Genomic DNA, 16,607 nt, shown 5'->3' on the forward strand with positions numbered 1-16,607 from the left:
CTACAGGACAGAGCATGCAGGACACCACACTAAAACATGCTATATATATACACATATATACATATACATAAGTACATATGCTAGATCTGAAGCAGCTTCCATTTGGTACATATACATAAGTACATATGCTAGATCTGAAGCAGCTTCCATTGGTACAGTTCTCATGGTTACCTGGTTTCTATTAGCAGGGTTGCCATCTGAGAAATCTGGGTCTCTGTAGAAGTACCCCTTTCTTTCACCTTGATGCTCAAAGTAGCATGAGCATTTGTCATACCTGATACAACCTGGACATAGGCAAGTAGAACTTCAACACAAAGGCTTTAGATTAACCTGGTGCTCTGAACAGATGCACCTACATTATGATCTTCTGATCCTCTGATCCTGTGAATAAGCTCTGACCTCTGAGTGAAAGCTAGACATCCACCTGAAGACACATTCATCTTAATTTGTGAGACAGGATCTCTTCTTGGCCTGGACTCAAAGTTTAGTGAGCTTCAGGTGTCCTTCTGCTTCCCAGTGCTGGACTCAGAAGCACATGTCAACATGCCCTTCTTTAACATTATTGTGTGTATGATGTATATAGGGAAGGTGTACCATGGTGTGCCTCTGGAGGCTAGAGAACAACTTTGTGGAACTGGTTCTTTCCTTACATTTGTATGTGAGTTCCAGGGATCAAACTCATGTTGCCAGGGTGTATGGCAACTGCTTAACCAGCTAAGCGTTTTCCCTAGCCCCATGCTGACCTTTATATAATCATCAGGCTAAAAAGCAAGTAGCTAGTTAAGGTTTTCCCAAGCCAAAACTGTTAAGATCCCTAGGACCTTGAACAAAAGATAGAACCTTTGGTTATTAAACAAAGACAGTTTGAATTAGAGAGAATAGGCAACCAGTGTCGATCCAGACATGCCAAGTTCCCCTATGACACAGCAAATAGAAGGGTTTACACACAGGTCACATGCTTACTGTCTGTCCCAAAAAGGTACCAATAATCTGTACACTTGCAGCAAAATGTGAACAAATATATTCAGATATATTTAAAAGAATAAAAAAAATTCACAAAACATTTGTTGCCATAGGAACTGCTGTTACTAGAAATGCCCACATCGATATTTACACATGGTTCAGAGTAGGGGTATCTGTACTAAGTTATGCAACAAGTCATGTAAACAGAGTCAGGTACATTTCCCAGGAGTCGCTGCCTTCTTCACACGGAAGTGGTCTGTCCCAGACAGTTTTTTTCAAGGGTACCAATTAAGAAACTGCTATTTTCAGAGCAACAAAAATAAAAGCTTTTATTTGTTCATTTGAATATAAAACAGGCGTTATCACAGATGTACAAAGCGTACTGGTGGTTGAACATACAAGAAGGTTGCTGTCCTTTGCACATAAAAATTTTGTTTGAAACTGTGATTGGTTGAGTACATGAGTTCTCTCTAACCAGTCACCACACTCTGAAATAACGCTGCTAACATTCAACTGATAAAGGGAACGTCCCCTCGGGTAAAGTGTCAAGCAGGGTTAAATATATATAATAAACAAGCACCATGAGGAATCTGCTCCTGTTTGATTAGGTCTGTGTCTCAGTGTTCATTGTGTACCCTCTTTTTGTGCAAGTTGATTACACGGTTTTGGCTGACTCCAAAAGCACATGGTCACAAGACAAACATTTTTTTTTAAAAAACATTCTCATGAATGATTTATCTACAGTACAACTTCTAATACACAACGATCCTCCTTTATTGCTGAAACTGGCGGTACTAAAGCTTCTCCTTTCCCTTTTCTTGCACAATGAAGCTTCCAACCCAGTCCACCAACTCTTTCAAACCTAAAGTCTAATGTCACAGATGACAGGATGCAGAAGAGACCTGCTGTGAATGGCCTGTGCAACTGTACTGCAGCCTTCGCCCTCCTTGGGTGTGAAGTTGATATGGTGAAAAGTTAAGAGTACGTTTTGAGTGACATCTAAATTTGCTTTGCTTCCTCACATCAGCCAGATGGAAGATTTCCTGCACACTGCAATGATGTTTACCTATCAGTATCCTATATGAAATGTCAAACCCAGTTCCCTTTAAGAGAGGGAGAGAGTCTCTCTCTCTCTCTCTCTCTCTCTCTCTCTCTCTCTCTCTCTCTGTGTGTGTGTGTGTGTGTGTGTGTGTGTGTGTGTGTGTGTGTGTGTGTGTGTATGAGGGTGTGTATACATGTATCAAGAAAATGTTTTTCTGTATGTGGCAGGGATCCCCCCCCGGGAAGCTGCAGACTGTAGGAATGTGTATTTGAAACATGTACAAACATATAGCAATGAGCAAACAATATTTGAAAAATCAAATGATTCACGGAGTTGGAAGAATGCTTTACATATGCAAATTTTTAAAAATGTGCCACTTAAATTAAAAACAAAATAAACAGTCTTAGATCTCAGAAATCAAACAAAACTCTCTTTTAGCAAAGGGCTTATTGTTGACTGCATGGAACTGAGACAGACATTGAACTTGCCCATAATGCAATCAAGAACCTCACTTCTGCTCAGCAACAATTTTAGTCAGGCTTTTCTAGTCCTGGGAACCACTGCAGGAGCATACTGTGGCAATTAAAAAATAGACCCCTTGCATTGCTGATACATCCTCCTTGGTTGGGTGCAAATAGGCCAGATCAACTGAAGGATACAGTGGTCGAGTTGTAGGCACACATAACTAGGGATTGGTTTACCAACAGTTAGTACAAGGATGTGACCAGCAGAACTCCTTGCTTCAACCAGAGCTCGACTTTGAGTTCCTGGAATAGTTGGCTACTCAGGGTCAAGCTAGGAAGCTACCAGAAGTAGAGGATCAGAGTTGGCTGGGTCTACACTCTGAAGAAGACATCACACATAGCTTTTCCCTCAAAGCTGTTCTGGACATTCATCTGCTCACAGTGGTCACTGGAAGGGGTAAATGAATGATATCTGGTACAAATGACCACAGGCTATCATTCTTTTCTTACCAACCATCAATTTTTTTTTTCTTAAAAAGTGACACACACAAAATGCTAAAATAAAATAAAATTGACATTATGCAACGAATTCTTGCAGCTCAGAAAACAGTGCTATTTGCCAACCTGGAGCCCCTCAATGTCATTTATACATGCTGGCACAAAAGCATTCACTGTTGTCCTCACAGCAAAGGAAAAAATAGTGCATGTTAGCTTTAAATCCCTTCACCATCTCAGAGACGGTGGTGACTCCACTTGCTGGTCTCTGGTCTAAGACAGGGTTACTGGCGACCTGCGATTGTTCGGAAACAGCCAAGAGTGTGTGAATACAGTGGAGGGCGCACCATGCAAGTGACAATTTCTGCATTTAAACTTTAAAGTCTCCTTTGTTCATTAGTGAATTTATATTTCATATATATATATTTGTTGTGATACTATCCACGCAAGATAATACAACACTTTTTTATATTAGCAAACATTACAAGACTTTAATATTCTTGAATGTTTTTTTCTCTTTTATACTTCTAAAGAGATCAAAATAAATTAAACATTTTGTACATAATTACATATCGAGGAAGTTAACTTATTTTTATCTTTTTAGTTTAGTACAAAGATATCTGCAAGATAGTTGCCGAAATACCTTATTTATAATCGCTTCTTGTTCTATGTTAACTTCAAAGGCCATAAACTGGCCTCTGTTTCTTCAGCGTGTCTCTGACAAAGAAAGCTGCTAAAATCTAATTAGAAGGTGCTACCTGGAAGGTTCTCGTACCTCAGTAAACTCTCCTAGAAGGGTGAGATCTATTGATGGCTTAAATTAGTAACAGATCCATGTCATTAAGATTCCATGACACATTAAAACAGAGAAAACAATTCTTTGTCACACTACATAAATTGTTTAAAAGAACCCATTTGGAGGGTAGAATATTCTTTTTAATCGCTATTTTGGCTTAACAAAATACCACATTTACGAAGAGAGCACTTCTTATTCAATAATTAAAAAAAAGAAACAAAGAAAAGAAAGTTCTTAAAATGAGCTTTTCCAGCAAACTGAAGGCAGTGATCCAAAGTCCTTCTGAGCAAAATCCAGCGTAAATTCACATTTCATCTCCCTGCCAGGTGACTGCTCCTAGAAGTCCTCCCCCAACCTCACCACACCAGGTTCCTCCTTCAAGTGTGGCCGAGTGTCTGCATGTCTCTGTGGACACTGAGAAAAAAAATGGTCACATCCGTAGAAAAGTCTGTGGAAGCCAAAGTGACGAGACTACATGTTATAGGCCACGTAGATGGGATCCAGCTGGTCTGCCAAGAACCCATCTCGCAGGTGCATCCGTTGTTTCTCTCCCCGGGAGTTGATGGGGATGACACCGATGTCCACCACGACCACCACTCCTACAATCAGGTAATGCTCTTCCAGGACCACATTGGTTACCAAGGGAACCAAGTCCAAGGCTTCCTGTTCTGACCCATCAAGTTCAACCACAACCACTAACAGGTTTGTCCAGGTAAAGACAGCACTAAAAGACAGAGAAGAAAACCACCATCACCGGGGGAGTCTTTTATGTAATGATAACTTTCTATTTCTGTTCAGATCTGCCCGAGTGACCCCACCCATCTCCTCAGACTAGCATCCCTCTGAGCTGTGTCAGCACACGGTCTTCCCAGCCACAACATACCTTTTCGAACTTTCTCCTCTCTTTCTCTCATGGTGACTCTTATATGTTATATGGTGTTTTCTGGATTCTGCTTCCATGGTACAGGGTCACTTCTGTCTCCTTAGGGGAGTCTGGATTCCAGTTCTGTTGCTTTACAGCTGCCTAAGATGCAATTCCCTCACTACTATCATCAGCTTCCCAACACAGTCTCCCACCATCTCTTTTAGGCTCCCAGCTCTACTGCTGCAGGGGTTTGTGTACTAGCAGAAACCTTAGCCCAGTGCTCCCCCTTTGCAGCCTTTGGGCTCAATATGAAACCTAGTCAATGTGTGTGAGCAAAGTGATACCAGCAGAGGGTTTAGAAGTGCTGGGATGTTTTTGCTTGTTCTAAGGTAGCAGTGCACTTGCCAGGCTAGAGATGTGCCTGAGCTGGCCTCAAAGGATAAGACACATGTAGGGCAGAGCCGCTGGGCCTATTTCCAGCAAAACAGATGCTAAGGTGACCTTAGTTGACTGGTTACCCATAACTATGTGAGCATGATTAGTAGTTATGTCTCAGAGTACTGAGTTTGGAGATGACAGTAACACAGCAGCAACTAATTCATGCAGCAGGTACTTATTTGGTGGAAGGGCCCCAGAGTACTTAAGTCTACCTAATTACTGAAAGAATGAGCCCATTGCTTTACCATTTTAAACTCCATTACCCTGTGACATTGGCTTTTAGGACTGGTATGTACAAGCTCTGGCACAGGTCTGCATGGCTATAGGAATGAAAATCCTGAAGGAACTATATGGACAAACCAGAAGAGTCACATAGGCTCTCCCCTGCCTAACAATCTATATCCTAGCTTGAGATGGGATGTACCTTTGAGGCACTATTTTTCCTACAAGCACGAGATTAAGTCTAATTAGAAAATAGTGCAAATTTTATTCAGTATCATCAATGCGCATGTATTATGCTAACAGAGAACTGAAGAAAGCATTAAGCAGGGTGTTGCTTTGAGACACCTGCACCCCCCCCCAGAAAACAGTTTTGAAATGATTTCCAAGAAGTGCTGACATTTCATTCCCTTAATTTGAGCCCTGTGACGTTGAAATATTGGTTTCCATGGCCTCCAAGATACATTGTTCTATCTATGATATCAGTGATCACATATATCTCCCAGACACTTTGGGTCAAATGGTATAATGGCATCTGAAATATATGCCATTGTCCTGAAGTACTAGGCACAGTTCAGTCACCCAGAGAGACAGCTGAGCTGTCACTCCAAGGTTTGCCAAGCAGAGTGGGATGGGAATTAAATACCTGCCAATCGGCATAGCTTTCTCAGGGGCCGTGTTAACACAGCAAGTCCCCTGGTGAGAAATAGATTTGGTTGGCTTGAATTGGGAACATGGGGATGGTTTTGTCTTTGACATGGGGTTTCTCAAGTGGCGGGCACCTAGAGGACATGATGGGGTGGTGAGAAGGAAACACATGGAGAAGACTGTAAGAAGACCAGCAGAAGCAGGGGAGGAAGTCTGTGACTGAACAGTTCAAAGTCCTGAGTCTATCAGAACTTAAGCCCCTGACTCATCAGTTTCTTTCCTCTGGGTCTTCTATAAGAACAGGTGGATTGGAGATCCTGACTGACCACCTGAGGGTCACATTCCATTTAGGAGCCATTGAGTAGGGAATCACAGTAATGCTTAGGATAAGAACCCAGAGGGAGACCCTTCAGCATACGTCTTGAGGGAGATGATAAAGTCAGTTAAACTGAGGCTGCACCTGAGATTTAAAGCCACATAGGTACAAAATGAGGTCATCCGGGGCAGTGTCTTGAATATCAAGACTTTGTACTGCCTTTACATTTCTATCGTCTATCCACAGTTATGGAGGAAACTCTGGCAACTGAAGACCTTGTTCTTTTTTTTTTTTATTTTGTTTTGGTTTTGTAGTTTTTGTAGTGCTGAGCATAGAATCCAGGGATTTGGAAATGCCAGGCAAGCATACTAACACAAACCCTGGAGGCCTGTGTTGGTAAGAATCTAGGGCAATGTGATCATAGAATAATTCATGCATATACAAACAGGATCTTAGGTTCTTTGCCAAGAGCTCCACAATTAGATTCAGAACTGTGGCAAAGTACCTGCCTAGCATGTAGGAGACACTGGTTCAAAGCCTAGTACCCCCCCAAAAGTAAATAAATATATCTGTGTTATTCTGATTCAATAAGTAACAATTAGGTCTGAGTCTGTTTTCAGAAACCCATTAGAAGAATGAACAATCTTGGAACCAAGGTTTGAAAATTACTCAAAGCTATTCTTGCACCTGCTTCCGTTACTGGCTGTACCCTAAGACTGAGATTGGTCACATCAGGTTCTGCCAGGAGGGGGCACAGTGCCTTAGTGAGTAACACCTGGTCTGTCATCAAGTGCATGAATAAACCTACACTGAAAAGCATGGAACTACTTTCTGTTCCTAACCACAGCATGAAAGTGCCAAGCAAATCTGTGACTGCCATTAACAGAGACTGATGGATTTCTCTAGCCTCCTTGTTTCTTCCAACACAGGGAGCAGAAGTGAGCTTATGGGTGGAAGTTCTATTATTTGGCAATGATACTTTACAAAGTATCATTGGAAGGGCTTGGGCAGTAGATAAACACATGCCACTGGGAAGAATAAGAACTCATATCCCCCGCCTCCCACTCCTGCCACTACCCTTGGGTCATTGTGTGCAGGGCTCCTGTATGCAGGACCTTGTGGCTTGGGCTTTGATTTATTTGAAGCAGTTCTTATCTGGCATACACATCTACTGAGACCTGGCCAAAACAAAGCCTTTCCTCACATTTTCTTTTCCCACAGAAGTACAATACATTTTACTAGCAAGTCTCAGTTGAAGGAATGTCTTATTTGTTTTGTTGTTTTGATTTGTGAAAACATGATACAGAGGAGCAAAACAAATGTCACGTCTACATAATTACAGACAATAACAACTCGGGTTCAGGCTAAAACTCTCTGGCTTCCAGGTACCTGGGATGTCCTAACAAAGTAGGCTCTTTCTTGTATTGTCCTTAGCCTTGAGGAAGGCTTGCCTTGAAGAGACACTCCATTCTTCCCAGTGCCTTGTTTTAAGGAAACTCTTCCATATTCTGTGACCAATAACTAGGATCCTGACTTCAGAACAGACAATGCCTTCCCATCCTCTTACCATTCTGTGACACTTTTATGGGCTCTGATGACTGAAGTCTCAATGTCTATTGGATGGTACCTCATGCCCCGCAGCTCCATGGCTTCATCTAGTGCCCCCACCACATAGAGGGCATCATGGCGCTCTGTTGAAGAAGAAACCAAGTACCAATAAAGACCTTTACTTTACTGTTCTGGGTTTTTTTTTGTTTGTTTGCTTGTTTTGTTTTTAAGAACCCGCCCTTCATAATGACACAGAAAAGCAAGAAAGAGGATCCAGATTTAGGGATGGTTGCCTTCTTTCTCCGGGGACGTATCAGTTGCCTCAGACTAGGGCATTTTTTCTTCATTTCCCAGAGGCTGGATGCCCAAACACCAGGTTCTCATTTTTTTTTTTTGGTTTGTTTTCTTTTTCTTCTTAGACATTTGTACGTATGTATGCATGTATGCACAGGGAGTCCATGGGTCAAAGTTAGGTGTTTTCCTCTATTATGCTCACATCATTTTATGAGATAGGAACTCCCAAGTACCTGGATCTCAGTAATTCAGCTAGCTTGGCTTGCTGGCAAGCCCCAGGTATCCTTCTCAGCATTCCTAGTGACATGTGAGTCTCAGGCATGTACTCTGCCACTGAGCCAACCCCTAGGCACATGAGTGTGCTTTGGTATCTTGGCTTCATGGAATACCCATATGGCTCTCCTTATGAAGGCATAGAAAGCAAGCAACAAAGGGAACAGGAAGACCCAGTTGCAAGCCATCAGGGCCCAAAGCCTCAGGACTACTCCTGTCCAAATGTTATAGGAGAGGTCCTGGTAGGAACAACAGACAGCCCTTGGAACTTAAGAGGACACTCAGCACACTTCATCATAGGGAACATTGAGCTTGTGTTTAACTTTACCTTTGTTCTGGGTTCTCAGAAAGACAAAGGAAGGGTATGCACAGCTCTGACTACTTCAATTAAAACTTATGCCTGTGTGCACATCTTCATGTGTATGCATTTGTACAGGTGTGTGCACACTCATATATGTGTACAAAGTGTGGAAGATAGAAATCAATTTCTATTTCTGGTTGCTAATCACCTTGTTTGTTGAGACAGGGTCTCTCACTGAACTTTTGTCTAAGTTGGAGTTGCTACTATGGCCCCAGAAAACTAACTTTCTAGCCCTAATATTATAAGACACACATTACTTGAGTTCTAGGGATTAAACTCAGGTCTTATATTTTCATGGTAAATATACTTTACCAATTGTACTATCTACCCAGCCTCTACTTATTTCTCTTTCCAGATTAGGCACTTTCAGGTCAGTAGTAGCAAGCAGAGGTCCTGGTGTGGTTCTCAAACCTCAAGGCCATTTTCAGTGTTGGTCAAATTCAACTTCTGTACAATGTGTGTCATCTTCCAGCTTGGACTCACCTCCATTTGCATCTGTGAGCTCAGTTCTCCTCAGGAAGCCCAGGTACCCTGTTCGGGCCCAGATTGTCTGGGTATCTCCAAAACTCAATCGGGAGTTGAAATGATCAGACTGGAGAGACTCATCTCCATAAATGGTAAAATAGCCACTGGCATTGTGGGCACTGTGGACCCAGATCTATGAACAGAGAGAAACACCATTGTGCATGAGCCACTCTGTGCACATACCTTCTCCAGGGAAGAAGAGCTAACTGTCTCACCAACTCAACAAGTTATTTTCAAAATAAGCCAAGGTTTTCTTGGGTCAGAAGTCTGAATACAAGACAATGGTAGTTTGCTCAGGTGGGGATCGGGGTAGAAGGCCAGAAGTACACCCAAGTTCTCTATAATAAAAGTACCATGTGAAATATGTTACAGTCAAGCAACCAACTAAGTTATTCACCTGCTGAAAATTTCCTTAAAGTAGACTACGGAAAGATTTGAAAGTGAATACAGTTGTATGAGTTTGCTTGTAGTTTTCTAAGAGCACTTGGAAAATGCTCAAAGCATTAAGACTGCTTTTTCCCTTTCATTTGGTCAGCACACCTTTTGAAGCAGATTATAATAAAATAACACACAATACAATGGAGGGGCAAAGTCAACAGAGAGAGGTGACTGTGGGGTCTGCGGTAGCACAGTTAAGTAGAGGTTGACATAGATTCAAAGCAATGGCTATCGATGATGTGGAACCACATGAAAGGCCCAGGAAAACAGCGTAGCCAACACAGTTCCAAAGCATCTGTACAGTGCACTTAGTGATGTTGGCATGCAGGGCTGGATCCATGAGGAGGGCTTTTGGATTATACTGTTTGCAGCACAGGCATTCAGAGATTGGATATTTTGTTATTCTATTAACTCTGAAATATGGTTGAGTACCCTGAGAAGAGAACCTCATCTGTACTGTTTACCATTGTATCCTAAGACCCCTGGTATAGTCTTGGATCCTAGAATAGTGTCTGGATCCTAGCAGACATTTAGTAAACACCTGCTGAAGTAATCAAAAGGTAACATATAGATAGAAGAACAACATAAGATGAGGTACAGGCATCTATTTACTGTATCCAACATGAAATATTTCCTTCCTAAGACAATTGTGACAGATTATATTGGTTGTCAATGTGAGAGGATCTAGAATCACTTTGGAGACAAGGCTCTGGGCACATCTGTGAGGGACTATCTTGATTAGGTCAACTGAGGTGGGAAGAAGCACCCTGAATGTGAGCAGTTCTAGTCATTAGGCTGTTCTAGACTACATAAGAAGGAGAAAGCTAGCTGAACACCAACATTCATCTGTCTGTGTTCCTTGACTGTAAATAAAATGTCATCAACTGTCTTGAGCTCATGACATTAAGACTTCCCTGCCATGATGGACCATACCCTGGGAAAGATAAACACTGGCTTATTTTGCTTTTGTCACAGCAACAAGACAAGTAACTAATAAAGACAAAGTCATAAACTTCAGTCTTAAAAGGGGAAAATGGAAACCTGTCATTTCTAACAAAAGGAGTGGGAGAAGTCAGAGTAAAACATATACCACTGAATCTCACCTATATGTGGACTCTGAAAGGTTGTACTCACTGAAAGCAGCCAAATATTTGTCACTGGTTCCTGAGGGTGAACAGTGATGGGGAAATGTTGGCTGAAGGGTAACAGCCTTCATTAGATGATGAAGGACTTCTGGGAGCCAACATACAACACAGAGACTATGTTTTCTTCAGCTTGAAAGTTGGCAACAGAACTTAAATATTTTCACCGCACATAGAAAAAGGCAATTTTCTGAGGTGATAGGTGATCCAAGTACCTTGAATGTAAGTCATTTTCAGTGCATACAACCACTACTGCATCACAAATATTTTTGTGTACAACCTGACTTATGCACTTTATTTGCCAATTATGTTTTGATCAAAATGGAGTAAATATGAAAAAAAATCAACTTCCTGCCTGGTTACCTTGGAAGGGGACAGAACACTGAGTGCAACACTTGATTAACCTAGTGCAGATCATTTTACATGATCACAAGATTCAAACTCAGGGTCACAAAGTAGCCAGATAAGAAAGGAATGTAGAGAGTAGGTAGAAATGGTCAGGCCTTGATCATGAGTCATGTGTCTACCTACATGCTCTGTGGGAAAGTGTTCCTGGGTAGGCTGATCCTGTCCTATTGATGGTGACATGTAGGGTAAAGGATGCACATATGATCACACAAAGACATTCTCAGGTGGGCAGCCAAGGCATAGGCAGGATAACTTGAGGAAAGGTGATATGGCTCTATATAGAGTCTGAGACTTGGGCCTTGCCATTTTCTCAGGAACCCTACTTTCTCAAAGCAATCTTATCAGTGGAGAGAATAAGAGAAAGGACAAGGTGTGATAATTGACCTCACCAAATGAGTAGTCTCAGGCCCAGCTGATGTCAGTGGAGAAAATTTAGAGGCTAGGAAGTATGATGGAGATTTTTTTCCAGCCATACCTTGTCACAGCATTGGTGGGGACCAAATGGCAGGGAACCACAGTGGGTGGGATTTCATCACAAGCAGTATAAAGTACCACTGTCTAAAACACCTATCTAACTACTACTTTTCTATTCTGTGGACTTCTGAGTTGTGTGGACGTCATGCTAGGTGTAGATCTGTTTACTCTGAAGGTTTCAATAATTTCCTGATGAAGGAGATCTTAGAAATGGAGAAGGCTCATGAGAATATTCTCCAGAGTGAGTCTGCAGAGGTCAAATTTTCTGTGCTTTTGAAATTCTCCGATGACAGTGTCTTCTATGTCCTTAGGTGAATGCCACTCTATAATACTGAGCCTTGCAGGAATGACTGAAGCTGTAAAGCACATTTCCAGCTCTCTTTTGGCTACCATGACTTGCCTCATGTGAGTAGCATGAGCTGTGGATGACAGTAAGTGTCAAAGCACAAATGGGCTCAGAGGTTTGATGTGGGAGGAAACATTTCCCAGAGGACTTTCCATAACTTACCTCTCCAAGGTGTGAGTCTCCCAGTGGGCCTTTAGTTTCTGGATTGGCAATAATGATCCGGACTCCAGGAAGTATCTGTTAGAGAGAAGAGAAAAGACAATTTTTGACTATGGCTAAAAAGGCAGGCAGGTATCATACACGTTCCCATGGCAACCTTGCTTAAATGTCAAGTGGTCATTTTCTTTCCAAAGACCATTAGAGAGCATTGTGGCATGAAGTTAAAGCATGTGCCATTATCAAAAGATGTTCTTGCTGTCAATGCTCTATGACTCTACAGTCTGGGCAGAAGGACTTTAAAATATGAAACCAGCCGAGCGGTGGTGGTGCATGCCTTTAATCCCAGCACTCGGGAGGCAGAGGCAGGCGGATCTCTGTGAGTTTGAGACCAGCCTGGTCTACAAGAGCTAGTTCCAGGACAGGCTCCAAAACCACAGAGAAACCCTGTCTAGAAAAAACAAAAAAAATAATGAAATAAAATATGAAACCTGATTTTCAACCATATTTCAAAGCTGATAAATGCCCAGATCTGACTATTTACAAAGGAAGTATGAAACAAAATCTAGGATAAATGATGAAATATTCCACATGATCTGATGAACAAAATAGGAATTTGCACATATTGATTTAACAACCTGGTATATGGGGGTTAAGGAAGCAGGCAGACCAGAGTCAACTGGAATTCAGGAGATTGCAGAGGCCAATTTGTAGGGATGTGTGTGGACTAAAAGTAACCAATCTCCAAATGATCCTTGGTAACTGATTCAGTAGAGGATGTTTTTGTAGTGGATAGAAGTAAAAGTTTGGTGAACTCCTAGCCCCACCTGGTGGGTTCTGACTACATCTGTCCTGTTATCCACTCTTCTCTACTATATTTGCATTTTGAGCCTCTGCGAGGGACCCACTCCTATTGGCAAACGACTTTTATTATAGACAATGACACTAAGTCCTTCCTTTCAACATTCATTGAACCTTGCAACATTCTACTGTATCACATAGAAAAGGGCTCAAAGGTCTATTCTAAAATCTCAAATATGACCTGCCTTGGTTCAGAAAATTTAACATTCTATAGAATGTTAAGTTAAAGCAAGACACTCTGTGGTAGAAACTCATGACATCTTATAGCAGTCAGGTTGCACCTGAAGGGTGATGACCCTGGTTTCTGTACCTGACAGTCCCACAGATTGTGTTGGGATGGTGGTTACTACCTTCCTACCCTGAGCACCACTTCATGAAGGGATAGGACTTGCAGAAATGGACATATGTATTCTAAAAGTCCCACCGCAACATAAGCTCTTTTAGAAGTGTGGCACTTGCCTTGCAAGCATGAGGAAAAGAGTTTAAATCTCCAACATCCACATAAAAAACTACGCATAGCTGTGCATGCCTGTAATGCCAGCATTGGGGTTACAGATGGGTGGATCCCAGCTCTCTTTTTAATCAACCTAACCAAAAACACGACGAACTTCTACTTCAATGAAAACCCTGCCTGAAAGCAATACGGCAGAGAGTGAGTGACAGAGGAAGGCATCCAATATCATGGCCTTTGCATGTGTGTGTGAACATGGGCATGTATACCACATATACATATATAAATAAAATAAACTTAACAAAAGAACTATGTCAAATGGAGAAAGGATTGCTATTTAGGGCAAAAAAGTAAACGTTCATGCAAGTTTAAACATAGTTTTAGTTCTCTGACTAACTGTGACAGAAACTAAACTAACAGGTGACCATTGGGAAGCATTATTCACATACTTTTCTTTTAGTGTGATATGCTGATTTATATCCTAGACCACTAGGATAATAAGAATCAATAGAATACTTCACAACCTTTGGTTCCATTAGGTATGAACAGGTGACTAAATAGTAGCTAATGGTATTTAAGTATAAGACAGTGTAAGAACCTTCTCAATGTTCTGAAAGTCTTTTCTCCTCCTATAAGCTAGGACTGGGACTGAGAACATGGGCCAGATAACTGAACTATAACAGTCATATTAGAACTTAGGTACCTCCTTAGGACACAGACGATAGAGAGATAGGTAGCACTCAGGCTTCTAGTGGCTTGAATGCAGCATAGGTTTGTTATTTAAAAAATAACACTGTTATGGACTTTTTGCACACATAGCCAAACCACCCTGAAACATTATCTTCAAGAAAGCTTTTTATTCCCGGGTAACACATGGTTTCAGAGAATATATTTCTTGACACTTTAAACCTCATTCTTACTCACCTTTATACTGGGATTTAACACTTCCAATACTTACTTTTCCAGACTCCATCAGAGGTAAGCTGTGAGGAGATCCCCTTTCTACCAACCGAACTCTGTAAGTGGAAATACATACAATTCAGTGGGCTTTTTGGACCACATCATTATCTTTGGCCACCTTTACTACATGGGCTTGGTAGGCCATCAAGGTAAGCTAATTTTTATAATTACCCCATAACAAAGGTGGAAGTTCCAGAGAGGGCTACTAATAGCAGAATCAATAATACCCTGGCAAGGACAAATGGCATGAACACATCTGTAGAGACCAGAGACAGGAAATGGAGTCAAATTTGCCCCACCTGAAAAACAACTGGAAAAATGCCTCTGCACTTAAAGGGGAAGGAAGAGCAGGAAATGCTAGGTGCCCAGGCCATGAATTTTAGGCCTATAGTTAGTACAGTTCTGCTTGGGTTCAGACAACATGCTGAGGAAAGCAATGCCTGTGTGCTTAGTAGCCACAAGTAGCCTGCTAAACTAAGAGTGCCTAACTGAAGAAACAGTGAAAATCCTTTCCAGAAGGGAGAAGTTTTCAGCCTAAAGCATTGTTAATGGTAACTTTGGAGAACAGTTGAGAAGACCTTGGCTGGCCATGACCAGAGATGGCTCATTGTACTTCCAAGGTTCTACCTTTCAGGCTCTGGGATCTTCACCACACAGTTTTCTTCCTTACCAGTTAATCAAAGACTAGATGTTGTTCGCTTACCTACAAGGCAATTTTATGTGTGTGTGCTTCTATATATGTATGAATGACATGCGTGTGTGCAGAGGGGGAGGAAAGGAAGTCAGAGGTCAACAACATTTTTTTTCTTTTTGAGTCACAGAATTCATTAACCTGGAGTTTGCTACATAGGATAGGCTATCTGGCCAGAAAGAGCCAGAGATCTACTGTCTCTGCCTTCTCAGTTCTCAGGGCTGTTAATATAAACGTGTCACCATGCCAGACTTTTTGACAATCTCTATTCACACAAAACAAAGGAAAGTGAGTGCTTGCAAATACTTGAACAGGACCATAATTTGGACCTGCACCTGGGAAAAGAAAGAGCTGCAAACTAAGTTGTGGTTAGGGCAACATCAGATCACAAGACATTTTCTCTGTATGTGCTTTATCATCACATCCCTCCAAGATACAGTATACAGAATACTTTTATCCCTACACACTAATAAAGATGTAGCAAAGGCCACAGGAGGGAAAAACAAACAAACAAACATACAAAAAAAACAGAAGCCTTGTGCCTTGACCGCGAGTCCGCCAGCCTTGCACACAAGGTTGTTTTCTCACTCAAATTGTAGAGTTTTCTCTCTGAAGTTTTAACCTTACATTTTAATGTGTTCCAATAAACCATGCTTTCCCCCTCAAAAAAAAAAACAAAACAAAACAAAAAAAAAAAAACAGAAGAGGCAATGGAACACACATCAAAAGGCTATAATTTCCTGAACAAATGGAGGAATCCCACAACTACCAACAAGGTGATCTGCCATCACTCCAATGCTAATGCTCTGCACAGTGACTCTGAACTCTTGAGTTGAGACCTAGGGAAGACCTGAGCTCTGCACTGACATGAGAACACTTACCAACACTGCCAGGCTACTGGGTGGGGCAAATGAACCAGAACATGGTAAGTCCATCCAGGGCCTCAATTACAGTCTCTGTGTTACACAGGCTAGTGGCTGTTACTAATAATTAGAAAAGATTTATATGACTGATTTATAGGAGAGGTGGGCCAGCTGGAGAGTGGGAAAGGGCTCCACGTTTAGAAAGGCTAAGGTCTGTTTAGGAGGAGCTCAGCTGTGTCACTGGGCTGCATGTTTCCACCAGCAGCGGCCTCCTCTTCCATTCATGCTTAAGACAAGGGATATTTGAAGAGGATGAGAAATGTGAACAATACAGCTTTCATGAAGCACCAAGGAAAGGGTTTGGAAGCACATTCCCTGGAAGACGGGCTCACCTCAGGGAAGGAAAACGGAAATTCTTTTTTTTTTAAATAAATTTATTCATTTATTAAAGATTTCTGTCTCTTCCCCGCCACCGCCTCCCATTTCCCTCCCCCTCCCCCAATTAAGTCCCCCCCCAGCCCAAAAAGCAATCAGGGTTCCCTGTCCTGTGGGAGGTCCAAGGAACCCCCA

At 41.8% G+C, this 16,607-nt stretch overlaps 1 protein-coding gene across 6 annotated transcripts in view; it reads right to left on the reverse strand.

The window, feature by feature from the left end:
* Positions 1-1,265: 1,265 nt before the first annotated feature.
* Dip2c (disco interacting protein 2 homolog C) overlaps positions 1,266-16,607 on the reverse strand; it is a 346,024-nt gene continuing 330,682 nt past the window's right edge. For all 6 annotated transcript variants that reach the window (XM_075970250.1, XM_075970255.1, XM_075970254.1 and 3 more), the window contains 5 exons: positions 14,482-14,539; positions 12,218-12,292; positions 9,206-9,380; positions 7,814-7,937; positions 1,266-4,484 (listed from right to left, as the gene is read on the reverse strand). In XM_075970250.1, coding sequence (XP_075826365.1) covers positions 4,232-4,484; positions 7,814-7,937; positions 9,206-9,380; positions 12,218-12,292; positions 14,482-14,539 — 685 coding nt within the window. In that variant the 3' untranslated portion in view covers positions 1,266-4,231. The remainder of the gene's footprint in view (positions 4,485-7,813; positions 7,938-9,205; positions 9,381-12,217; positions 12,293-14,481; positions 14,540-16,607) is intronic.

This window comes from Microtus pennsylvanicus, chromosome 4 (assembly GCF_037038515.1).
Source record: "Microtus pennsylvanicus isolate mMicPen1 chromosome 4, mMicPen1.hap1, whole genome shotgun sequence".
Taxonomy (NCBI): domain Eukaryota; kingdom Metazoa; phylum Chordata; class Mammalia; order Rodentia; family Cricetidae; genus Microtus; species Microtus pennsylvanicus.